Raw genomic sequence first — 26,143 nt, 5'->3', positions numbered from 1 at the left:
AACCTACTAAAACAAGAACTGCGCTGCCTAGAAGGGGTTTTGACACCCTTTGGGAATACCTCCCTTCCCGGTGTTGTTACCTACAGGAAGAATTAGAATGTTTAATAGATGAAGTTTCCATTTCTCTATCCTTCGCTTTGTTTTCCAGTTCCAGTATCTCTTTCATAAACAGCAATGGCTATGCAGAGATCTTTATTCTGTAGGCAACAATTTTCTCCCCAACTGACTGCTTTTCTCTTTTAAATGTTATTTTCATGTGCCATTTTCTTGCCTGGTCACCCAAAATTGTCAAGATCTTACTACATCTCTTGGTCATAAAGCTTTACATTTGCTTATAATTCATATATAATGCTTATATTCTTCATCTTCAAATCATCACCTCTCTCTTCAGCTCCTTCTCCATTTTATGTTAAATTGTTATGCTAAATAAAATAATAATTTTCTCAGTACTTTAAACAGCATGGTCTCCACACACATCTCAGAATGAGGAGATAGGCAAGAGAGAAACCAGAACCTTGCCAGCAAATCTCCTTCCCTTATAAACCCCAAGTATTAACTTTAATTCTACATCTTCTGTATCTCTTCATCAGCTATTAAGCTATGAGAAAACCCTCACCGCCCTACCTGTAACAACTTCCTTCTTTTACGTAAGCAGAGACTGAGGGGGAAGTTTGTTGAGAGCTCCCGGCAAATTCGAGACATCAAATCAGATGAATCACCCTTATCCCCAGGCTGACTGACTCCTTCAAGATCTCTTTTTCAAGGATGCTTTCCCTCTTCAAAATAACTCACGTTGATTGTTCCCACTGTATCGTACCTACCCGCATGTGAACTGCCTCCACTCATCACTGCACTGGTTTTATCACCCTGCCTGGTAGGGAATTGGATTTCTTCATCTAGAATTCACAGGGCCCCTCCCGGACCCCTTTGCAAAGGCTGGGACACACTTGTTGCATTCTGTTGGCACTGGGGCAGGTTTTAGTACCAGATTACACACTGCTGTTTGTATTTACGCAGTTTCACATTTGAATTTACCTTAGAGCTCTTGGATGAATGCAGCTGGAGCCCAGTGACACACTGCACTTGATTTTCCTGAGGATTTAAACCCCTCCTCTAAAACACATTCAGTAGCCATTTCAATTGGAGACCTTGTCTTTGACTTACTCTCTCCCTTACTCCAAAGAACGAGCCTGTTGCAAAGACATGTGGGTGTACTCCCACGTATTTCTGCTCATGAGTAACAGTGCAAAACCACCACATTTACAGTTCTTCATCAAGAACACAGTTGTTTACCTGATGAGGAGACTCAACTACTATAAATATCCGAGAGATGCAGAAGAACCCTGAATGTTATCACTTCCCTCCAAAGTAACTTGGCTCGATGAAAGTACTTTCAACATAGGTTTTCAGTAAAGCTTATTTTAAAAATAATTTTAAAGTAAAATTATTATATAGACTAGGCTGCACAGAGATGCTTCCATATTAAGAAAAAAAGCTCACTATGAAGAAAGATTCATACTAAGTTCTACAAAAGAAGGGACTGGATAAGACGGAGCCCAGTAACCGGGTAAACAAACCACCGTAGATCAGCAGCGACTTTAGCAACTGGATCCCATGCATGTAGAACACCTATGGACAACAGCACACATGCAGAAGAATGGCACCAGCATGACTTGGTTTTCCATTATTGTATTTTTCAGCCTTTCAAAAATTATTCAGTGGTTTTCACCTTGATGTTCTATTGCAAATTATAAAAACCTCCACGCTCCTGGGGTATCTGTGGGTTCCTGACTTCACAGCACAGAAAGCCCACACCATCCAAAAGACATAAATGTTTATGGAAACTCAAAGAGATGAAGATCCTGTCTAGTTCACTATGTGCTTAGCTCATAATACACACAAAACGCAACCAGACGTACAAAGGAAACGAGAATTCCTTTGCAGGAATTATGTTGCAGTGCCCTGAGATGAGAACAGCCATAGTCCACCAGAGCCAGTCACAATTTTACCTGGGCTATCTGCTCTTTTTTTTTTATTTTTTCAAATGTCCTTTTTGTTTGTTTTGTTGCGAACATAATAAATTCACTTCTGACACTACTTCAGAGTGAAAGCATTAACTTGTGGCAGCCAACTATGCATGTAAGCATGGAATTATCTTATGTAAGCATCAATTAATAATTTTATCTCTGGTATTATAAGGAAATATTTTATAATAATTTCCATGTACTAAACATTTAGTCAGCATGTTTTACTAATAGAAAAGCACAAACACACACACACACAGAGCAAAGACAGGGTTGCTGCCTCAAGGACTACCAGACCTGCACTGCCTCTGAGATACCCAGAACTGATTTAGCCTTCCAGGAAGTCAGACACTAGACACAGCAACAAATTTATAAGAACAGCTCTGATTTACTCTAAGAGGCATGCATATATTGCCAGAGGAGTAGTTAACTTAGTCAAGATATAATGGAATTACATATACGAAGCCCTTGGAGGCCTCGCTTGATGCTCTCATTTTCTATTTTGGTTACCTTCTTTTCATATCAGTATTTTTTTCCTCCCGGTATGCCAAAGCACGCTGATAATACAGTGATTTGTTATAATACAGTGATAGTTCTTCAATAAAGCAATTTTAAATGCAAATTACAGACTTCGAAGTCGCTTTGATTGCATCACCTGGAAACAGTTTGTAGGTAGCAAATTTAAATAAAACTTTGAAAACATCAATATATAAAATTCAACTACATAAAGTGTGAATTAGCTTTAAATAGCTGATTTTACAAACTTTACAATTTATCTGTAACTAATTCTAAGATACAGGAATAGCATACGTTTAAGTAAATCTAAGATGGTATTTAAAAAAACCAACCTGTGAGCAATCATATTTAAACTTTTTTAAGTATGTAATTTCCTGTGAGTTCAAGTATCAACTCTCAGCTTGATATGGCAAGCTGCCATGTGTGAGAACAGCAATGCTGATTTGCTATTCTCTAAAATTCATCATTTGAAATGAAGGTATTTAATGACTATATATTCATTAATCATACCATAAAGAGATGTTCTGATCAGATAACTGGATACAAAAAAAGGATTATGTGATACGCTACTGAAGAACTAAAAATTCTCCAGCTTGCTTAAGGTCAACCATAATAGGAAAATACAGGTCCTAGTTTTACAAGCTTGATTCCTTTATTCAAGTGAGTTTTTCAGAAAAAAAGTGAACTAAATAATAAAGGTGACTGCTTAGCTTTGGAGCTTGATAACTGGTACCAAGATTCCTGCAAACTATTGCAGGATCTATCTACTGCACTCTCATATATTGCAGCATGTTGGAAACCTCAACATTGCTGTCGCAAAGCAGCCCGAAATCTTGTACTTCACCCATTCTGCTTTCTACATTTTCACACTTCCCAACTCCCATACATAATTCATCTTCCTTACCTTCATAATGTTTACTAAGTCTGTTTGATAATAGCGATCTTGGTGTGCATTAGCAGCTGCTAAAGTGAGAAGATAGTCATTCCTTGCATGGATAGCCTTGGAATTACACTCGGATCGTCGTGCTTTTAACTACAACAAGAAATGAAAGTTTGGAGATAGGTACTCATGAGAAATTAAACAACAAAACCATGTCTTAATAGTAAATTAGCATGCATATGTATGTATTAATAGTCAAAACTTTAAGGGATTAATAGCTTAAGAGTAAAGCTTAAGGTAGATAAATAAATAAATAAAAATAAATAGCTTAAAGTAAAGAGATTTCTAACGTATTTTTCTCTCATGCAGCGGTAATTTCTCATGTGGTCTTCAAAGAACAGTTATAGCTCCCATTAGAAAAAAATTCCTTGCAAACTTGGTCATATGTGATTCTGCACTCTGACTGCTCAAAGAGTGTTCTTCGCACTTGTTTGTATCACTTGTTCTGACAATATAATTTTGAAATGTCAGTCATCTCTAAATTCCAGACAACTCTGGTCATATGCCACGTGAAATTAGCAGCAAAATCTAAGTTTTTCTTACACTCACCTTTACACTTGCCTTCTGCAAGCTTATTCTTGACTGAAAAAGACTAAGTTTGGACCTAAAACAGAAATTAACAGAATGCATTACTGTCTTATACCATTTCTACAAAAGTACAGGATAAACAGGCCACTGCACTTCACTTCTGCAAGATTTTAATTTAAATAATTTTTTTATGCGTTCATTTTTATTTGTATAACATTAAGTAAAGTTTAACAATCAAGGAAAATATTACTAAACATGCTGAGCTACATCAATGGTATCTTCATTGCATGTTCTGAAATCTTTTACACAGCCTACCCTGATTTTGGAACAAAATTTAAATACATCATGAAAGGGAAATTGGGTGGCGGCTGCAACTTGGGTTATTTGTAGCGTTTGATGCATTTTGAGTTAGCCCTCTAGACACAAAGTGCTAAAAATTTGAACTGCTGGTCATCTGAAGGAATATTAATTCAAAATCATTAGAAATTGTATTCTAGGAAGCTGGAGGAGTACCCGAGTACACACACTTATTTTTCAAAGCAGAACTATTCTGATTTTCACAACTGGATTAATGAAAGAGAAATCTGAGAAGGACTTTATTAGCTAACTTTATTTGGAAGACAGTGGCGTAAAAAGTAAATAAGAAAAAAAATCAAGTAAATAGCTATTTTAATCTGAACAATACTGCAGTATGAATCTATCCCCAAATTCCCAACCTCAAGTTTTTGCTTGCTTTGTTGGTTTGTTTCTTGGAGCTTTTTTACCTATAATACCTGACGAAAGTAATCTTATTAAAGTTTGTATTTTCATCGAGCCCTCATAAAGTGAAAGACAGAAAAAACCTCTAATGAAACTGTAATTTCTTTTCATTCCCTGAGAACAATTCTGAGTGATTTCTAAAAATAAATCTAAAAAAATAAATAATTTTGCAAACAAAGGTGAGGCAAACTCCCATAAGACAGGCCAAACTCCAAACTGAAAACATGTGAGTTGCTTTCCTGAAAGGAAGGAAATCAATCTCTTTAGGATGTCAAGGAGCATAAAACCCTAAAGTTTCAAAAATTTATCTTGAAAAATGGAAAACAGCATCACATCCCCTCTCCCCCTTGAAATGGACTGATACCAAATATGACAGCTGTGGAGAGAAAATGAGGCAAGCAGCCTTTAATACCAAAAAGAGTGCCAGCTCACACACTGTCCTTGGAAAATGTCAAATTAAAGCAGTTAGTTTAACTTCCTTCCTAAAGAACCCAGCCTAAAAAAAGTTACACTTTACTATCAGGGTAGCAGCGTGCTTGAAATGGTTACAAAAATGTATATAAGCAAAAATGGAAAAAAAAAAAAAAAAGGCATAAGTTCATTGAAAGCAATTATCTCCCTTCTAAAATAATATCAAGTGTAAAAACTAATACAAGTACAAATCTACTTTATACACATGCAATTATTTATACATATGCTATAACAAAAACATACTTGGCCTCAATATCAGCTTTCTCCCGCACTGCTTGAGCCATCTGTTCAGTCTCAAAATATTTCTTTTTGCCTTTGGCTAAATCTTTTACTGTCTCCTGTAATTCAGCTTGGATCCTTGTCAACTGGTCCACGCACTGATAAAAAGCATTCAAGAAGCAAAACATTAATGTCTTTTTGCACCCAAATAACACCATCATCATCATTTTACTACCCTTTATTACATTTTATATGGAACAACACGGTCTCCAAGTCATTCATGGTCAATTATTCATGCCTTTCTTTTAAAGCTGATCAGAACATAAAACCGCATTTTTCTTTCTTTCTTTCTTTCTGCTGCTGTTTAACTATTCAAATTCAATGATAACTTGCAAATTAAACCTACAAGTTCTGAAAGCTTTGGATGAGGTAATTATTTGAAATAATTGGAATACAACTGGGAAAAATCCAAAGGCAATTTACTGGAGGTGATACAAAAATGATTAATCTTTCCTTGTCTGAAATTTAAAACGTAAGACAAAAGCTACCATGCAAAACACAACAGCGACAAGAACAATGTGATAAATGTTATTTTAAGAGCTCGTTTTTCTTCAACTATTTTTGAGAGCTTTCCAACAAATAAGAAATGCAACAAATCAGATTATCAGTGTTGTCCACAAAGAAAACCTAGAGGCTTAAAACGCGTAGCAAGCTAGCCAAGGAGTGAAAATAATTCCATTCATTTTCCATACAACCCAACAAGCGTTACCACACTTTAATGTCAAAAAATTATATTCAAAGGAATAGCAGCAAAATTACTGTACTGGTTTTGGCTGGGAGAGTGTCAACTTTCTGTGTAATATGGTGCTGTATTTTGGTTTTGTGATCAAAACTGTGTAAACAACACAGGCTCGTGTTGGGGGTCTCTGAGCAGCGCTTACACAGCAGCAAGGTCTTTGCTTCTCACGCACACACACCCCACCCCCCCTCAGCGAGCAGGCTGGGGGTGCACAAGGAGCGGGGAGGGGACCCAGCTGCAACAGCTGACCCCCACTGACCAAAGGGATATTCCATACCCTACAACGTCATGCTCAGCAATAAGAGCTGGGAAGAGGAGGGATGTTTGGAGTGATGGTGTTTGTCTTCCCAAGTCACTGCCATGCGTCATGGAGCCCTGCTGCCCTGGGGATGGCTGAGCGCCTGCCTGCCCATGGGAAGGCGTGAAGAAATTCCTTGCTTTGCTTTGCTTATTAAACTGTCTTTATCTCAATTCATGAGTTTTTACACTTTTACCCTTCTGATTCTCTCCAGGGGAGTAAGCAAGCAGCTGCATGGGGCTGAGCTGCTGACAGTGAACCCACAACAATTACCAAAATGTTCAGCAATTCTCCAAACATCCTATCAGCTTCAAAAAAAAATAACTTTCTGGGAAAGGATCTATGTTAAGTAGAAAGGATCTACCTAACAAAACAAATGTGAATTATCAATGTCTAGAGAATTATACTAATTTTGAAGAGATTTGCAAAGGTTTTCTTTTACCCGAAGTAGCTTAAGTATATGGAAGAGTGATAGTTCAATGCATTTATATTTAATTATTATAGACAGTACAGGCTAGATGTGGTCAATGAAGGCTCCAGGCAATACTCAAGAGGCAGAGCCCCAAGCCAGCTTAAGGAAACCAACTGGCTGTTCAGTTGCATTTCTCTCCTTCAAAGACCAGGCCCAAGCTCCCACCCCTTTTCACATCGTTATCACATGCCCAACTTCACAGAATCATAGAATCACAGAAGGGTTTGGGCTGGAAGGGACCTTCAAGACCAGCCAGTCCCACCCCCTGCCCCGGGCAGGGCCCCCTCCCCCCAGCCCAGGCTGCTCCCAGCCCCGTCCAGCCTGGCCTTGAGCCCTGCCAGGGATGGGGCACCCACAGCTGCTCTGGGCAGCCTGGGCCAGCGCCTCGCCACCCTCACAGGGAAGGGTTTCTTCCTCATGTCCAACCTAAATCTCCCCTCTCTCAGCTTAAAGGTGTTCCCCCTGTCCCATCACTACAGGCCCTTGTAAAAAGTCTCTCTACAGCTCCTCTCACTTAAGGTGCCCCATGTTGTCCACTTGCTGAACTGAATTATTAATGCATGTAACTTACTTTACAAGCACTGCAAGATTAATAAGGTGATGCTACGCAACAACCTAACATTAATTTCACAGAATTCAACAATAGTTAAAATAACATCCAGCCACCTGTAAAAAAAACTCTCTTTGTTTCAGTCAATAGAAATTGCTCGTCTTCCCACCACACAATTCTGCTCTCACTAAAAAAGTCAAATTCCTTACTGGTTATAAAGTACATAAAAGTTCATGTAACTTCACACTAAATCCAGTATTTGATGTGTGCAGACCAATAAAGCAATGGGCTCTATAAGGTAAGCTTTGTGGTGGGTGGTTTGGGGAGTGGTGGAAGGCAGGACTGGGGTTTTTTTAAGACCTCTGAGTGTATGATTGACAAATGAAAGGCAGAAAAATCCGTATATATTGGACAGCTGACAGAGACCTAAAATAATTTCAAAAGGACTGGGTTTTTTTGCTACAGCAATCAGTATTTTGATCCCTGAAGTATCCTGCCGGCATCAAAAAATTAAAATATCAAATAACCCCAGTTATTAACATGATCTTTTGAAAACCATAAAATAATCTTGCTTTTGCATCTCTGGAGAATAAAAAATTGTCAGGAGACTGGATGCCATTTAGGGGGTTTGGGTTGGGTAGACATCGGTTTCAGAGAGCTGACAGAGGTGGCTGCTGGTTGCGTTGCCTCCATGCAGACTGTTTTTATTCTATTAGCCTTCCAGTCTTCTGATACAGATCCATGCAAATGTCGGCACGGCGGCCACACCAGCATTCCTGAAGATACCTGATGAATGTACACTGCAGTTCCCTGCCTTACCTTCCAAGGCCAAAGTATGAAACCGCACATCGCTTATGAGATAAGCTTACAAAATCTCTGGGGAAAGATAACGGCAGGGGGTGGGCTGCTGCCCTCAAAACAGCCTTCTCGTCTGCGTCCAAGAGCTGCTGAGGGAGAGCCGGGGATCGGTTCTCTGAAGAGCTCAGGCATGGTCTACAGGAGAGACCATTTATTACCCCTGCTCCAGAGATCTTGTGATTTAGCAATTTTTTCAGCGAATTATGATGAGGTTTTCTGGAATTTTTCCAGTTTAGTATTAAAATGAGTCATAAAAATGAAGTTTTTATATGCTATCAAGTCAAGGAAATAAAGGTTTACAGAAACATCTGGAAAATAAAGATGGCTTCTCATCAAGAGCAACTCAATACCTACTGCAATCTTGGAAGAGGACACTGCTTTTAACAGAAGCTCAGTTTTAGATGGCCATTCCAGTGTAATGTTACAAGCATTTTACTAACTCTGAATTTCAATTTTGGTAAGCTTGTGTCTGGATGGAGGTTAACGTAACTGATTATTTACCTGTTTGGAAATCCAAAGGAAAGGGTGAGAGATTGCACTGTATAAAACAACAAATTTCTCGTGGAGGAAAATTAGTACCACCAAGTGGATGGTTATTTCACATTGTAGAGAAAGTATATTGCTGTTAGAATACTTTGAACCTGAAGTACTGCCCTGATAGTTGTCATAACTTGTTCCGCTAGTTCAAAAATGTAGAAAAAAAGGAACCTCTATCATTTACATAAATTTAAGGAAGTGGTCCCTACTTCTGCTCCTGACTCATAAACACTGAACTATCAGCACTTGCAGAAGAATAAAAATGCGGATTATTTACCCAGTTATGATACTATAAAATTGTTACAGTGTTGTTTGGAAAGCTTCACAGGAAAATAAAATTCCAGAGGACAATAAAATAACATTAATAAAGTTCATTTTTCCTCCACAAAAACAGATATTGCACGTGCTTCTAAGAGCTGTACAATAATTTGTTCAGAAACTGAGAGCTCATGTTATGCTATACATCTATTTAAAAGTTTGTAGCCAAATATTTTACAAAATGCTTCTCTAGAGCCTCTAACTAGGCGAGTTACAGTTAGTTGTCACCACTCTTTAGCAAACAAAACTGAAATGGTGTGTTGTTTGGGGGTGGGGTTTTTGTCTTTTACCTTGAATGGATCATTCAGCCAACCTCACATTAAGCCCAGAGATGACATTAATAAACACTCAACAATAATTTATGGTAAGAATATTTACAACTACCAACTAACGTCTGAGAAAGTCTGTTCCACCACCGTTTCTGTTTCCCCCCTTATGTTACGTTTCACCCAAGCCAGACAGTGAGCATTTCAAAAGATCATTCTTGAATACTTCCAAACATGTATGTTTGGTGCAGTAGTGACTTTGTGTAAACTACGCTCACTTATTAAAACAGGAGGCTTTCTCCTCACTCCAGTGAAATCCACAGAACACAAACGCAAAATAATTAAAATATGAAGAGTACTTCGCTTTACATAAATACACATCACTGTAGTTGTAAAACATGTCTTACTGCCTTATGGAAACAGATGGAACACTGCCTTTTATTTGAAACACATTCTGTATTAAGCGGGTGCAATAGAGACCTCTTAAATGACTTTCAAATTCAACAACCAATTAAATGCATGTCAAGTTTACTTTTTCCCTTGAACCATGCCATTTTCTTTGCACGGATTAACAGAGTAATTACAGCAGCTTTTAGAACACTTACTTGCAATACCTTTACAGGAGGGTGGCTGGATAACCTGTATTCTACATCTTGAAGACTTCACAAGTCATTCCTTCAGGGTTAATTAAGATAGGCCTTTTCTTAAAATTCAGAGCCTATTCTCACAGAACCCACTCGCAATTGTCACTGCAGAACCCATCCAATGTCATTGCCACAGCACGATGTTAGATTTGCAGAGATAGTTTTGACCTACTGTGTATTGTATTCTAAAAGAATCATTTCCAAGCAATTTTCATTTCAGATAATGTAATTCTGAACTCTGATCCCTCTTCAACAAGCTGGCTATATTACTTCTATAACAACATCCATAGGAAAAGACTGAAAAGCATTTACATATTTTAGAAGTACCATACTAAAAGATTCATAATCACCACTTTTTACAAATAAAAATGACAAAAAGTTTAAAGAACTTGTTAAAGCGCGAATACCTTCTTCAACTGCTGTTCCTTAAAGCACCGTACAGTCCTGGCTGGTTCAGAAATTAAGTTTTTATAGTTCTCACAGATATTGAGTCGGGATTGGGCCACTTGCATCGTGCCTTCTAAAAGCGACTTCCAAACCGAGTACATGCTCCTAAAATAATGAAACACAGAAACATTGGGGGAAAGAAGAAAGGGAGGCCAGGCATTACACTGAAAATACAGGTTCGTTTACATAACAGTAGCGTACATTCTTCCAGGGACTGCTTTTAAGAGTAATGCTACAGTGCAATCCTTCATGCTGATCTAGCAAATATCTGTACTTTAAACAAAAATTTTCACCAAAGTTTTACCAAAAAAACAGTATTACCGAACATTTTCCTTCTTGTCCCTGTTTTGTGATTTTTGGCTGAACATTTTTGGTTGAAGCTCCAGTGGAAGAGACCCTACAGAATGCAGCAGCCAGAGCCAGATCAGATGATGGCAATTTTTTTTAAGATCATGAATTTGAGGCATCTTGCAATCAGGCAGGTAGTTACAGACTGCTCATCAATTTTACCTTGGCTACCTGTAGATCCTTCATCACCTGTAATGTGCCAAAGATAACCATAGCTGTGTAGTGAGCTTTGCAGGACTCCAGTAATTCACCACAAAAGCTCCCAAGTGCCCAAGTCGGAAGGAGAAGGTTGAGCAGGGAGAGTGGGGAAAGGTGACAAGATCTCCCTGCAGCTGGCAGAAAGGAAAGGTCGCTGGAGCTTGCAGAGCGCAAGGACGTGGTCATAGGGAGTGAGGGGGCGGCAGGTATTTGGAGAAGATTTCTGGGCACTGTGGGTGTATCTGATGGCATGAAAGGCTTGCTGAGTGGGGAGCAAACTGCAGCTAGCAGGGGCCTAGGGTGTGTTATGGGAGCAGTTTATATACACTTAAGACTGATAATTAGGTTTCTTTCTTCTTAGATACACAGGTGGTGTGAAGGTACTGGAAGTCTAAAACACAAATCTATCAACTATTTCTTTCTGTGTGAAATAAAACGTGTCAGAATACAAAGAACACATTAAAATACAGTATCTTAAAACTTTCTCAAAATATTTAGGAGGTAGTATTCAAAGGTAGGAGGCTTTCAGTAACTGAGTCTTTTCTGTTTTCATGTTATGATCCACCTTTTATGTTAATGAAACTAAGTTTTGTAAACAACTGTTTCTTGCTTTGCCTCCTCCTTGCTGTCAGATGTGCTCTTCATGAAGAATGGCATTCTAACAAGAAATCTGTTGCTGTATTTTCCTATGCAGAAATCCACATGCTTACTACTCTAACTGAAAGCTATTTATCAAAAGATATATTCAGATACAAGCACTAATAACCAAACATGCTGCACAACCACAGTTGTCCTGTCATGCCATTTTGTTTTTCCAATCTTCCTAAATTATTCAAGGAACAAGTATCTATTTAAGACTATTCTGAGAATTTCAGTGGAAAACAAAGCTTCATTTTTAACTGGCAATGATCTACAACAAATTAAAAAATAACTTTTAACTACAGAAGAGCAGTGTTTCATTAAGTAAAATAATTATACAAATTGAAATTATAAAGACAGCCATTTCAAGATATCCAACTGTTAAATTACCTATAATCACTTCGTTCATCAGCTTTTATTCCAAGCCAGTCTTTCTTTAAGTATTGGCTAGCCAGCTTCTGAATGCTCTGTTAAAAGAAGGGGAAAAAAAGTTAAAAATAAGAAGTAACTAAATTAACATTTTTTGTTCTCATAGCAGACAAATGATAACCTGACATATAAAGAAAGAATCGATTCATAGTATTAGCAAACTACTATCATGCAAGACTGTTATTTTCACCCCTTTTAATATTTTTTTTTTGCTTTAGTTTCTGTTGAGAACAATGAATGAATGTAATGTTTATATTTTAAATCAGAGGGACTCTAGCTGAGATCTACACATGCACACCTCAACTCTAAAAATATTTCTGCGTTGTAACCTACCTCCAGTGAAACTATAATACAGAAGATGTTTGAGCAGCATGTGGCATAGTCAGAGGCAGGAATTTTGCCAGTAAAATGCCTCAGTTTGTCACAGATATAAGAATAAAATTTTTTATTTAAGTGAATGAGGACATGGGGTTCTGAGAAGCAATGAAATATCTGGTCGTTTATGTGCCCAGACTGAAATGCTCAACTTTTATCACTCACGGTTGCACCGTTATCAGCAAACTAAAGAAGCTCTACTGCTCATAGGATCAGGCCTTTACTCAGAGGATTACAACAGACCAGAGATAAAAAAATGCAGTTCATTTTTAATTATTAATGTTAATGATGCTCTTTAGTCTCTGCATTTCACTTTGCACGGTCTCAGAAAATCAGTAACAACGTTTTCATATTGAAGCTCAGAGAGCAGCAAGATTTAATTTGTGAAAAATGCAAGGGAGGGTGTGTCACTGTCGCAGCGATCCCTCCTTTCGCTTGTAATCTCATTTAACAGTATCCATCACTTACGAATTGAGTACCATCAAATGCAAGAGGATGTATATTACCCAACCTGCAGAGCCGGATAACGGGTTTATGAACACTGAGCAGTGTTGTTCCTTCTTCAAAAGAACCATCACCAGAGAAGCACTCTCCAGCTTTCCTATAAAAGTCTACTTAGCAAAGAAGTGGGAGACCTGGGTTGAAATTCCCTTTCCAGCTAAGAAAAATCAACCACACAGATGATTTCCAGAAGAGTGCATCCTGAGAAAACACCTGGGGTGGGACATGTTTGCATCTAACCCACTCAATGAGAGGCAAGGCACAGCATCATTTTTTTTACATTTGCCATACTATATCCAGGATGCTACCACCTGCTAGGATAGCCTTTAAGTTCTCTAAGAGAAAAACATTGAAAGTATCTCAAAAAGCACAACCAGATTTCATTCTTGTCTTACCAGCCCATTGGATACTAAAAATTTATTATTGAGTTTACAATCTGATTGACATTTTCACATAGAAAAATGTTAATTGTTGCTAATATATCATTGGCAGAAAATTTGTGTTCCCTCCTATTAAATACATCTATTTCACCATGCCAACTGCTCTGAACCAAACCAGTTTTTGCTGTTAACGATGCTTACAGCTGGATAATGCTAATAGTCCTTGTGAAGCCAGTTGTTGAAAGCTGTTATTTCCCATTCCGAGCTTCCATGTCTTCTCAGGTTACTTCCCTGACTTCCATGGCACTTTTTGCTCAGTTAAGGATCATTTTCAAATTCCACAATGATATTTCATCACGGAACATACAATACATGAACATATCTGTCCAAATATACAGTCAACAAGTCTGCTCATAGGTAAAGTTATGCCTGGAACTATAAATTCTTGCATTTTCATTGCAGTTTCTTCCATTTTAAAAAAAAGATGCACAGATTGCATTGGACAGCTGTTTAAAAAGCCAGATAAAAGGCAAAGTAACATTTCCTTTACCTCTGGGAGAGCAATTCATGGTAAGATTTGGAGCTTTAGTAGGTACCCGTACCTGGTGCTATTTTCATGTTTCCATCCCTTTTGTATCAGACTCCACCCATGAGATCTGCCCCAAGATGCTGAACAAACATTCCCAAACACAAAACTAACCACAAAAAACCCTCACTGGCAGTTGAGGACAAGCTATGTAAAAATTAAAGATGCAAAAAAGACACAACAGGGATAAATAAAATCATTCTTGCCACAGAAACCCTCAGTAATACTGATGTCAGCAAATCAATGATAAAAGTAGCACGATTAATCATTTATTTCCAAACTAAACAAGCTCACCACCAAAATCAATGAATTGTCGAAGACAGGGCTCCAGCTGCATAGTGAAGATGCCTAATCATTTAGTATTTTGTTCATGAAGATTTGGCATTTCATACAAAATGAGCCACATGTATGGTTTTTCATTAGACCAGTCTAGTAGGTTTGCTTTCCTAAACTTTATGTTGAGTGTAATCTTTTTGTGTGAGATCCTCCTTGTTCTGTTCTCCGTAACACTTCTTGTTTTGCCATACCGAAACAAAGAATGCCACTGTTGGGCTCAAGCGGGGAAGTCAACCAGTTCTTTAACCTTTGGCATTGCTTGAATTTACCCGCAGCCCAGGAGTGTGCTCGTTCCTTCCTCAAAGGTGCACATCGATCAATGTAACAGGTTTGAGATAATGATATTTAAAGGCAATAATAAATTGGTAGAGTGGCAAGAACAGAAGTCCCTGCAGAATGCTTTCCCCATTTCAGTACTGTTTGATGATAACATTTCCTTAATATTTATTTAAACGTCATTTTAGAGAATGGGACAGCACTTCACCGAGTAAAGAGGCTATCAAAAATGACGATGTAAATCCCCACCCAAAGTTGAGCAAAATCCATAAAACCTCTCCTTCCTCACTTTTGTTGGGCTAAGGACAGTTGGAGTATCATGACTTAAAATCGTGTTCAGTAGAAGCAATATTGTGAGGTCAGTGTATCTGCATCCCCAGCCACCACGTGGCTCACGAGCCCTGTGTCCCGCTGTGCTGGGCACCTCCATGTACAGTGCAAAGGCATGGACCTGCCTTCAAAACCTTTGATATCTGAAGAAACACTAAAACAATTTTTAGTATAAATATGTAAAACCATAGTTCATCAAAACTACAAAACCAGTCTGCTCTCCAGTGGCTGCCAAACAAGGTTTCCTGATTTAATTTTTCAGATTCATTCTAAGGTGTGTATCACTGAATTTGAAAAAAATGTTCAGTTAATTATTTTTGAATGGCAATAACAATCAATTGATTTTAAAGTACACTATTTTTTATCAATAAGTATCGACACAAAAGGTCAAAAATGTCTGAACTCCCCTGCAAGCATTGTGCAACCTCTGCTCACCCGTTCGTTGAAAGAAACATACGTGGCGACTCCGCTTATGTGAGTTATTAACACATTAAACAGGATTTAGAGAGAGTAAATATGAACCAGTGTAAATAGAGAGGCTGTCACACAAACCCAACTTTAATTCATCTGAAGACGATACCTATCATTCTTCCATGTCTTGGTTTTCCTTCCTCCTCTCCATCAAAACGCATGTTGCATCACTATGCTACGAAAACATTAATATTTCACATTCACAGGTACTTCAACTGTTTGCAGATCTGCCTAACAGATGGATGGATGGGACATAAAATTGTGTCAATCAGTCATCCAAGGAATCAACACCTAGAAATGAAATTCTGCTGAATGGAAAGACCATCAAAAAATCAGCCCAGTTTCACGTACGCTCAAATTCCTCTTTCCCAGTGCTGCAGCTCCTATTTGATGTTTACAATCACCAGACCTTACCTCAAATCTATTTACTGGTATTTTCTAATAAGGCCAGTTGTGACAGATACTGGAGGAAGAAGAAAGACTATTAATATTAGCTATAATACTAACAGAAAGTAATTACTGACAGAAAAGGAAAGAGATAGATGTCCCAAGTTAAAAAAATAATTGATAGGAAATTATGCAGCTTGTAAAAAGTCATAGCAGCCATCCTTTTCAAAGCAGCCCTAAGATCTTTATCTGTAATATTTGAGAGGTGCTGATGACAGCCAGGACCCCTAAAACCTGTTACTGATTGCAGAAAGCATGGCAGACACTGATGCAATGCCGACTTTTGGAAAATACCTATCAACCAGACAAATTTAGTGCTCTTTTTCATTTAGGTGGTTTCAGTATCTTGCATCACTTCAATCACTTCTCTTTATCAGAGCAGAATCAATCAACCAACCACTTGTAACTTTCATTTCTACAAATAAATCTACACTTTGCTATTATGTTGCATTAAAAAGGAACCTTGAATTGAGATGGCGAGAGGAATACTGTCCTCTGAGTAATCTCCAATAATCAGCGATCCAAGGAACACCAACATAGGCTGTAAGCAAGTGGCCCAAATAATCCACCCCCCCCGAGTGGGAAAAAGGAACTGGATGGTAGAAAAAGCCCAGCCAGAAGGTGAGGCCTTAGGCAACATGCAAAATCTGTGCCTGGCGGAGGAGAAGGGCATATGGACAGCAGCTGCTGTAACAAGTCTGTGATTGAAAAGCTTCCTCCGGCCATGCTGTCTGCAGTGATGGAGGGACCCTGAAACCGTCAGCAACAGAGAAGAAGCAAAGGAAAATCAAAGCAGGAGAAAAGGGGAGAGTTCCTACCTGAAGCCAACTCCAAGCTGGGAAGATGATGTCCTCTATGTTTAATATTCATTAGCTACTGCATGATGTTAAAACACTTTTTTTCTAGTCTGAAGGGCAACTTTTTAGGCACTGATCACTGCCAAGTGACAAAAAATAATACTTTTTGTTTTTCCCCACGCACGCATGCAAGGCAATTTGCTTGACTGACTCTGGAGATCACTGCCCATGTAGTACGTGCCACAGCAGCAGCGTTCTGATGTTATTTTGTTTACTACGTAGCCTTACTTTGTTTGCTAAGTACTCTTCTGGCAGACAAACAGTCCACAAGGGAGGAGTTTTTAGCATCTCTCTCTTCACTTCTTCTCTGGGAGGAGCGAGGCTACTGCCAACCGAACTGACTTCACGGAGGTTTGAAAGCTAGTTGTGCTATTCAACACCTGCAAATTAAGGCTCTCCAGTAGCAGCAAGAAAAAATAATAGTTTATTATGCATAAATTCTTATTACCAAACCCATCCGTTGCTCATGCACAAGAGAGTTTGGTTTTGTGTTATTTTTAAATGAAAAAAAAAATAATCTGTGATCTTGGACTGTTATTATGAGTTGCATGTAAGATGGAAAATTCCATTTTATTTCAGTACTGCTCGTTCTTCACAAATAAAACTGACAGGTACATCAAGATTTTTTTTGCCACTGTAAAATGTTTGCTTTTTTGCAGTGTTTTGCATTTTGACTGCTATCAGCTATTTTTAAAATCACATTTTTAGTTGTAGGAGAGTAATCTGGCTGAGACTGAAGAGAAACTGCTGTATACAGAGAATCCTCCAAAAAGAGAAGGGAAAAACTCCACACAACTGAGGTATGTGAAATTTCTACATTTTGAAGAACGCTTCTACTATAAAAACGAAAAAAAATGTAGCTGCATCCAAAAAAGGCATTTCAGATAGTCATGCTTTCCCCATGCTCTCAGATTCTTTTCTTAACTCAGTAAGATTTTACATTACTTCAGCAAGCTCAACGAGTCTGACTCACGAAACATGTTGCAAGATACTCAGTGCCAAAAATTTAGTAGACAGCTTTATCGATCATACAGATGTTTTTTTCACAAGCTTGAAGAGTAACTTGAAACATATTTTACGCTGTTGCCAAAATCTTCAAAACATTTGGACAGGGAGAAGGGAACGTGTGGGAGCAGAAAATGCAGTCTGAGTGGTGAGGACTCTGGCTCCTGAATACAGAAAAACAGTTTTGTCTCAATATTAAATTCCAAGATAGTTATTAACTGTTCACAGTGATTATTTCAAGTGGTATTTTTATTTACTAGAGCTAGATTCAATAAAACCTTTAATGATTTAATGAGAGTGAACTCCGTTTCAGCGCGGACTCAATTCAGGGATTCCACGCAGGATATGACTTGGACCAATTTACATTATAAGCTGACGACAAAACCACTGTCAGACACAATTATTTTGCTCGGAGCTTACACAGGGCCTTAGGCAATGAGACCGTGACTAAAGCACTGCTGCAGCACAAATAAAAATGAAAACAAACCACGTAACAGGCAGCACATGAACTTCTGCAGCGCATCCCAACACTTTCCAAAAGGAGCAGATCAAAACTATGCCAGGACTGTTTATCTGCATTGCCTTTAATATAGTTAAACAATCAATAAAAGAGGTTTCTGTGTGCCTGCAGCACCAATTGTAGAACTCCCCAGAAACATCAGGAAAGGCTGGCTACCTAGTGTAAAGCTGCATCTCTAATCATGTTGCTGCTTCTTCCTGGAGACGGGCTATTCCTTCCTACCATTAGATTAATCCAGTTCCAAAAAATACGGAGTTTCATTCTTTCACTCTCAATTCATTTTCAAGCTGCTTCATTTCTCACCAACCCCCCTGCCTTTTTTTTTATATATATATATATATTTGAAGTATGACAAGAAAGCAAAGGAAAACAAAGAGGAAAGCTTAGAAAGTCATTTATAGCAGTTAAACGTCACCTAGGGCACTCTCACAATGAGGTTTAGAAAAGGAAATGTCAAATCTCTTACCCTTCATGGGTTTTGTTAACTTGTTAACTTAAAGCTAAACCTGTTACTTCACTGGAAGCATGTTAATTCTTCCCAAAATGTCTTGCTTCTGGAGTTTAGCGATATTTTATTCAATCCTTAAAAGGGATTAAAAAAACCCAGTGCCCACTCCCCAAAATTGCTTATTCCACTGGTAGAAGGCGTATCTGTGAGATCACACAGAAAGGAAAGGCAAAAGGCTACCTATATAATGGTCCCCCAGGTTCAAGGGGGAATGATCCTACACCAGTGAAGACCATTCGAGAAAGATCATGCAGTCTTATCCCAACACCTAACTATTTTTACTCTGATGTGCCTAATAACACTTACTGTAATCTGCAGCATGCAATACAGCAGATTTTTTTTTTTAAATATTAGAAGCCTGTCTAGTGTTTCAAGACTTCCTTAATGCTTTAAAGTAAACATGTGCCTCTTCATTCAAACCTAAATTTTTCAGTTTTAATTTGTAACTTACTTAGTTTCTTTGCCCTCCATTTTCACTGTTCTCCCCTGGCCTCTCTCCATTTGGTCCAAACCCTTCCTTGAAACGTTGTATCCAACACTTGAAAGACAGCACACTGATTCTGCAAGCAGATTTTAAACTTCAGTACTGTTGGTAAACTCACCTGCCACCCATGCTCAGTATCAGTAAACTGAATGAGCATACATCCTACGCCCCCCATCCAGGCTATTAATGATAATGCTGACTAGTACCAGATTAAGGACAGGTCCTAAGAAAACGCATTCATTTTAACAAAGAATCACTTGATATCTACATGATTTTCCAAATATTCTTCACCACAGTTTTGTCATTTAATCCCAACCACACTTCCCTAGCATACATTTTATACCATTGCATGAAAGAATAACCTCCCTAATGTTAAGATACCCAGCACCTTCTCTATTTACAGACCTGTTACCCTGTAACTACTCTGTCAGAACAAATGTTGGAAGTCTCTTCATCTGCGTACCTCCGTTATTAAGAGTATTCTCACAGAATAGTTCAATGAATTTTAAGAAATAAACCCATATTTTACTAAGCTTCAAACTGTATGCTTTTTCTCTAAGTTCTCCTGTCTTTGGATTCCAAATTTTAGGCACTCAAAAACTGTCAAGTTCATGATGTGGCACCATGTTCATACCTGAACTGCAGATCCTACTAACTCTGAGCAAGTTACACACTAGAATGAAACCAGTTACCGCGTCCAAGCTGAGTATGCACCTGTAGAAATTATTTCCACTTTCTAAATTATGTACTTTAAATTGCTAAACTAGAGATATGTTGCCATTCAGAAAATTCCAGTTTATTTTTCAGGCCTTTTGCTAAATTACTCCTAACAAAATGTCTATGTTGATGCAAAACTGTCTTATTGCATGGTCCAGTGAGAATTTCAACATGTTTCATATTCTGAATCCACTGAAGGGCTGCCTGACTGGTACTGAGAGCCAGCTTCAAGTTTAGGGACATTCTTCTTGCAGACACAGCAATTTTAGCTCCACAACCTTGCTCTCAACTGGGTTTGAGAGGTGGGCCTGTGTGAACCTCATGAAGTTCAACAAGGCCAAGTGCAAGGTCCTGCACATGGGCCAGGGCAATCCTAAGCACAAGAACAGACTGAGTGGAGAATGGATGGAGAGCAGCCCTGCAGAGAAGGGCTTGGGGGTGCTGGGGGATGAAAAGCTGGACATGACCCAGCAATGTGCGCTCGCAGCCCAGAAAGCTGCCCGTGCCCTGGGCTGCATCCCCAGCAGCGTGGCCAGCAGGGCGAGGGAGGGGGCTCTGCCCCTCTGCTCCCCTCTGCTGAGACCCCCCCACAGCGCTGCGTCCAGCTCGGGGGTCCTCAGCATCAGAAGGACACGGACCTGTTGGAGCGGGCCCGTCAGAGGCCACGGAGCTGGTCAGAGGGCTGGAGCCCCTCTGCTGTGGGGACAGGCTGGGAGAGCTGGGGCTGTGCAGCCTGGGGAGGAGAAGGCTGCGGGGAGACCTTAGAGCAGCTCCCAGTGCCTGGAGGGGCCGACAGGAAAGCTGGGGAGGGGCTTTGGGCAAGGGCAGGGAGTGGTGGGACAGGGGGGAATGGCTTGAAGCTGAGAGAGGGGAGATTTAGGTTGGACATGAGGAAGAAACCCTTCCCCGTGAGGGCGGCGAGGCGCTGGCCCAGGCTGCCCAGAGCAGCTGTGGGTGCCCCATCCCTGGCAGGGCTCAAGGCCAGGCTGGACGGGGCTGGGAGCAGCCTGGGCTGGGGGGAGCGGGTGGGACTGGGTGCTCTTTAGGGTCCCTTCCAGCCCAAACCCTTCTGTGATTCTATGAACCTATGAGGAGGTACAATATGCCAAGCAAACAGACATCCCCCAACTCTCCAAGACAACAAGAGAAGCAGAAGCAGCCTGAGGAAAATTATCCCCCAGACTGAGTTTGAAATGTGGGAAACTGCTAAACAGGGTTTTTTTTTAGTCTTCAAAATATAAGTAGCTTGTGTTTAGACCACATACAGCTACTCTTCCCTATGTGTGCAGTAACTTTTTCTGGACTGTGAAGCTGTCCTTCATAAATCTATGCACAGAGTCCTTTTTCATAGCCAGCTTGCTTAAAGTCACTACAAAACTGTTACAAAACCTCAGGAAAGAGCAAAACCTTAGATTACATTAAAAGAATTCAAAAGATTCCCACTGTATCACTTTTCTGTGTAGCTGAAGGCAGATTAGCAGCTCTGGAGAAGAAATGTATTTGCTCTTGGTTCAAAAGTCTGTGCTTCTGGAGCAAATCCCCACTCCTAACAGGTAAACCAAAGTCATGTAGAGTATTACTGAACAGGGCACCATTGTCTTCCATAGATTCTTATAAAATAGATCTCTTTGCCATTGCCCAGCACACTAGACAATACAATGTTTGGCTGAGTTAATTTTATATTTCTAGGTAAACTTTTAGGAACTTTGGGCCTTGACTAGCACGCTAGGCATTAAGGACAAAGCCTCTGAAATCTATTTAGTATTCTATGAACATTCAGCATGGAGAATGACTGATGCATTTTTATTAGATGAAGATGCTTTCTATCAGCGAGTTTTAGAAAGTAGCAGGTGCCACACTGCAACAGAAAGGTCTGCAGAACCCTGCATCTGTCAATGGGAGATATTTTACCTTCAGACCCCACGAAGCAGAGGTTAGAAGTGCCAGCACCATCATTTAACTAACCCCTGACAGAGAGGAAGAGCGCAGTTTCTTCCAACCTCCATCCTTAAACAGCATTTGGGAGGAACGTGCTAAGATGCCAGCAGAGAAGTGCTACCAGCTCTGCTGCTCACAGCCAGCCTTGGCAGACTGCTGCACCTCCTGCAGCCACCCAAAACTGTTTAAACTATTCAAGATCTTCTCCAGGCTCCAGAATAGCTGGGAAGCAACAGGGCACAAAGCACCATTTGTAAAGATTCCCTCACTCTAAGTTTTGATGCGCAGACTATATAAAACTGGTATTCAGAGAACAGAGTCATGGCTGAACACGTGGTTTTCTCCAGTTACAGGTCTGATTGCTAGCATTAATTCAAAGTTTATCAGGACACAACATCTTCACCCATGCAAAATGTAATTCAAATAGCAATATAAAAGTGATAGAAAGAAGCAGTTGGATCATTCACTCAGAGGAACCACTTTCATGCTTACTGGACCCACCCGTCTCTCCGGCACTCTGTGAAAGAAATGCCACATCCTTCCTCTGTCTCAAATGAGCCACTTGCACAAACCTTATCTGAGCAAGCACTGCCCGTGGAGGAGGAGATGCGAGAGACCTGTATTGCTTCCTCACCATCATTTTCTGCTATTTTAAGGGAGACAAGCCAAAAGCACCTCTTTAATATGTCTTTGAAGGCATCTGATGTGGGATTTGAACTAGCGCTGCTGTCAGGTCGAGGTATGTTTCTTCTCTGCACAGCTTCCTGTTTGAACTGCTGAGAAATAACCACTTGCAACATGTACAAAACTGAGTCTTACGGTCTCCCAAAACACTCATCGCTTCCGTCCCCCCACCCAAGCGGGATCTCCATCTTGGTGGAGAGACAGACAGACAAGCATCAGGACCTGGTGCTGTAGGAAAAAGCAAAGCACCAATTAGGAGAAAAAAACCAAACTAAACCCCTCAAAAAACAAACCAAAAGGCAAAAAGCAACAGCTCCTCAATTTTTTACCTTCCCCATAATTATCTCCACAAGTTCTGTTTTGCTGAGCGAGACCATAACCTGTCACTTCCCTGTCCTGTAATATGTGAGGATTTAGTGTAGTGTTAAATTCACAATTTCCTGTAATTCAGATCTTGGGTGGCTGATGAAGTATGGCAACAACTTTGTCTTCCACACTATTTTTGGCTGGAGAATAATGTGAACCACTACTCTACAAAACAGAAGGATCAGGACAGGATCTCATAAGCAAAGACTGAAAAAAGGATTAAAAATTGACATTAACTAGTTTACTTGCCTGATGAAGAATTTGAAAGAGAAAAACCTTTTTCACCCTTTCAGTGAAACAGCTCTAACAGCATCAATCTGCACCGGAGCACCGCCCCGCATGAGCACCTTCAACATCACTACTGGAACCAGTTTCTGATTCAAAACATTTGTTAAAGTAGCAAAAAGGTTAATGTAACTCCCAAATCTGATAACCCATTCACACAGCTGTCCTGTCCTCAATAATTTAAACCTGTCATGGTCTACACTTGCTGTTTTTTTCTTTCTAAAAAGAGAAATGCTTTCTTTACCACTTTTAAAAAAGAAAAAAAAAAAAAAGAAAAGATGTATTTATAATCTAACCGAACCCTTTTTGGAGGAGACTGGTCAAGCAATGCTGCCAGATGATCCTGACACTTAAGCCTGGTTTTTAAAGGAACCTGAAAATCAAAACTTTGGCTTTCAAAATAGCACTTAATGCCTGATGGCAGAGAAGTGGTTGAAAACAGGATAAGTGCATTCTCACAGTGCCAGTTCAAATGTGCTTTTCTGAAGCAACTTAATGGTGGAGTCAATTCTGCAGCAATTTTCTGGGAGACAAAAGGATGCCCAATTCATGCAGATGTGCAGCAAAAATTAAGCAGAACTGTACAAGAATAAAAACATAGTGACTCCACAGGACATAGCACTGCAAGTAAGCCATAGTAGAATGTAACATTACAGAATGTATATATTTTCTTACATAGTTACATTCAAGTGCAGAAAGATATGAAATAAAGTGTAAATTGAAAACACAGGCTGGAAAATATCTGAAAACATGATGATAAAATTACATACTACATCAGTCACCACAAAGACAGATTAAGCTATAACAAAAACAGACTCTTCAAAATTACTGACCTACAGAGACTGTAGGAAAGGGGACTTTAAGAAAACTTGTAAAATACATGTAACATCAAAAGCAGTATGTTAACTAAGGAAGTTCAGTTAAGGAAAATTCCACAGTCCAATTTTACTTCCACTTGCTCACAAAGTTATAAAACACACGTAGCTGAATTTTGACATGGTGAAATATAGAGTTTCAGAAAATAATCATAGACATGGGAAGTTCAAATTACAACTAGCTTTAAAAGCCTGCAAGTGCAGTGTCACAGAAAGATGGAAATATTCTAATAACTTCAGTCACTGAGACTATTAATAAAATGCAGAATTATGACCTAAGCAGCATAAGAACCTTACCAAAATTAAATGTGTTAATCTTCAGTTTATTTAAAGAAAACAGATGTACATGGAAAGAGCATGGAGTTCTCTGGCATTGTCAATAGCGGCAACAGCATCTTAGCCACCATGCTGGTTTATAAAGCTACACAACTCATCTCTTGAATCTAACAGGTTATTGTATTTTCTCAAAAACTGCAGACAGATAAACCCATACCAGCCCAACAGATTTCAGTTTCCATGCTAAAGTGACTTTTTGCCTGCAGGCAAGCACCGCTCTCTACAGATCAATACACTTGCATAACTGTCCCTCAATAACACGCAGCACAGCTGAATTTCAGATGCTTCGGCAAAAGGTGAGATTTCAAAGAAATCAGGAGTACAGAGGAATACATAAATTGGAGTTATTTATTAGCTGGGATGCAGGAATATAGACTTGGTATCTCTTAACCTAACTCAGGTTAGTCTAGTTTAAGGCAACAAATTTACTGAAATATTCCACGTACGCACAAACCAGCACACCATGTAACCTTAACATAATTGTTTACTTTAAGGTTACTTTGAACTAGTTCAAGAAGCAGTGAAACATTAGAAGAGCCAAAAAGACGGCATAGAAAAATGTCAGACTGAAACAAAGACTGGTTAGCGACCTATCTTGTTTTGGAGACAGACTGCTACTGAAAATTGTATTTAGGATTGGCAAGTCAGCCACAGAGCCTGGGAATGTAGAATTATGGTTCTTTCATCCTTGTTGTGTGACTGCACATTTATAGGTATAAATAAACCATAGATACAGCTAGGTGGTGTTTTTTTTTTAATAATGCCATTTATGATAATTCAATTTTTGAATATTTAATGTTTTGGAAAAACGTAACTGTAAATACTAGCTTTTAATGTCATGGATATATTATAAGAAATCTCAGAAGGTAAGGAACTGCAAAATATTTCTGGCAGCTATTCCTGCCAAGTTATTAGAGATCTTAACTAGTGAATCTGGAATGTTCACCTCTAATAAGCATTTCTTGAAAAAGTCTCTATTTTATTGCACTAGAAACAGACTGCAAAACATTACTTCTTTCCATTCTCCATCTGCAGAGGAATACAGCCTATGTTCACGTTCCTCTGTGTCGTAAAACACGTTTCTGAATTTGTTTTATTCTCTGAAGTGCAGTTACCAGCCGTTTCTGAAGTTGCTCGGTGTTATTCATTGTACTTGTCTTCGCAGCTGAGCAGGTTTGCATTTTCTATTCTGTGGGAACTTCTTAATTAAAGGTTCACATGATTACAAAGCATTAACATGGCTCCATGTTTTATGTAGCATAAAGCTTATTTTTTTCCTATCCAAAAACAGCTGGCAAATAACTATTACAATTGTTGTGTTTCACATAATATTTATTGGTTGGTTTATAACAACTAAAATGTTACTATTTTGAAGTTTATCACACCACAGTGTCAAAATTAATTCTGCATTTGGCAATTAGCTTCCGAGCTTGTTATATCTTCAGAATATGGAAAGTGCCATTAGTAACCTTTATATATTCAAATACATATGATTATATAATATTCTTTATATATTAAAATTTTGTTAAGTCAGTTTTTGGCATTAGTTTAAGTGTGTACATCATATTGTGGCGGAAAACACAAAAATCTGGCTGAAAACACAATG

At 39.1% G+C, this 26,143-nt stretch overlaps 1 protein-coding gene across 3 annotated transcripts in view; it reads right to left on the bottom strand.

Annotated features, from left to right (window-relative positions):
* Positions 1-26,143, bottom strand: part of FCHSD2 (FCH and double SH3 domains 2) — a 163,576-nt gene that overhangs the window by 63,559 nt on the left and 73,874 nt on the right. For all 3 annotated transcript variants that reach the window (XM_055701811.1, XM_055701812.1, XM_055701810.1), the window contains exons 4-8: positions 12,222-12,298; positions 10,607-10,751; positions 5,482-5,615; positions 4,030-4,084; positions 3,445-3,573 (exon numbers count right to left, since the gene is read on the bottom strand). In XM_055701811.1, the coding sequence (XP_055557786.1) occupies positions 3,445-3,573; positions 4,030-4,084; positions 5,482-5,615; positions 10,607-10,751; positions 12,222-12,298 (540 nt within the window). The remainder of the gene's footprint in view (positions 1-3,444; positions 3,574-4,029; positions 4,085-5,481; positions 5,616-10,606; positions 10,752-12,221; positions 12,299-26,143) is intronic.

This window comes from Falco cherrug, chromosome 2, assembly GCF_023634085.1.
Source record: "Falco cherrug isolate bFalChe1 chromosome 2, bFalChe1.pri, whole genome shotgun sequence".
NCBI classification, from domain to species: domain Eukaryota; kingdom Metazoa; phylum Chordata; class Aves; order Falconiformes; family Falconidae; genus Falco; species Falco cherrug.
This window is presented reverse-complemented; position numbering and strand designations above follow the sequence as displayed.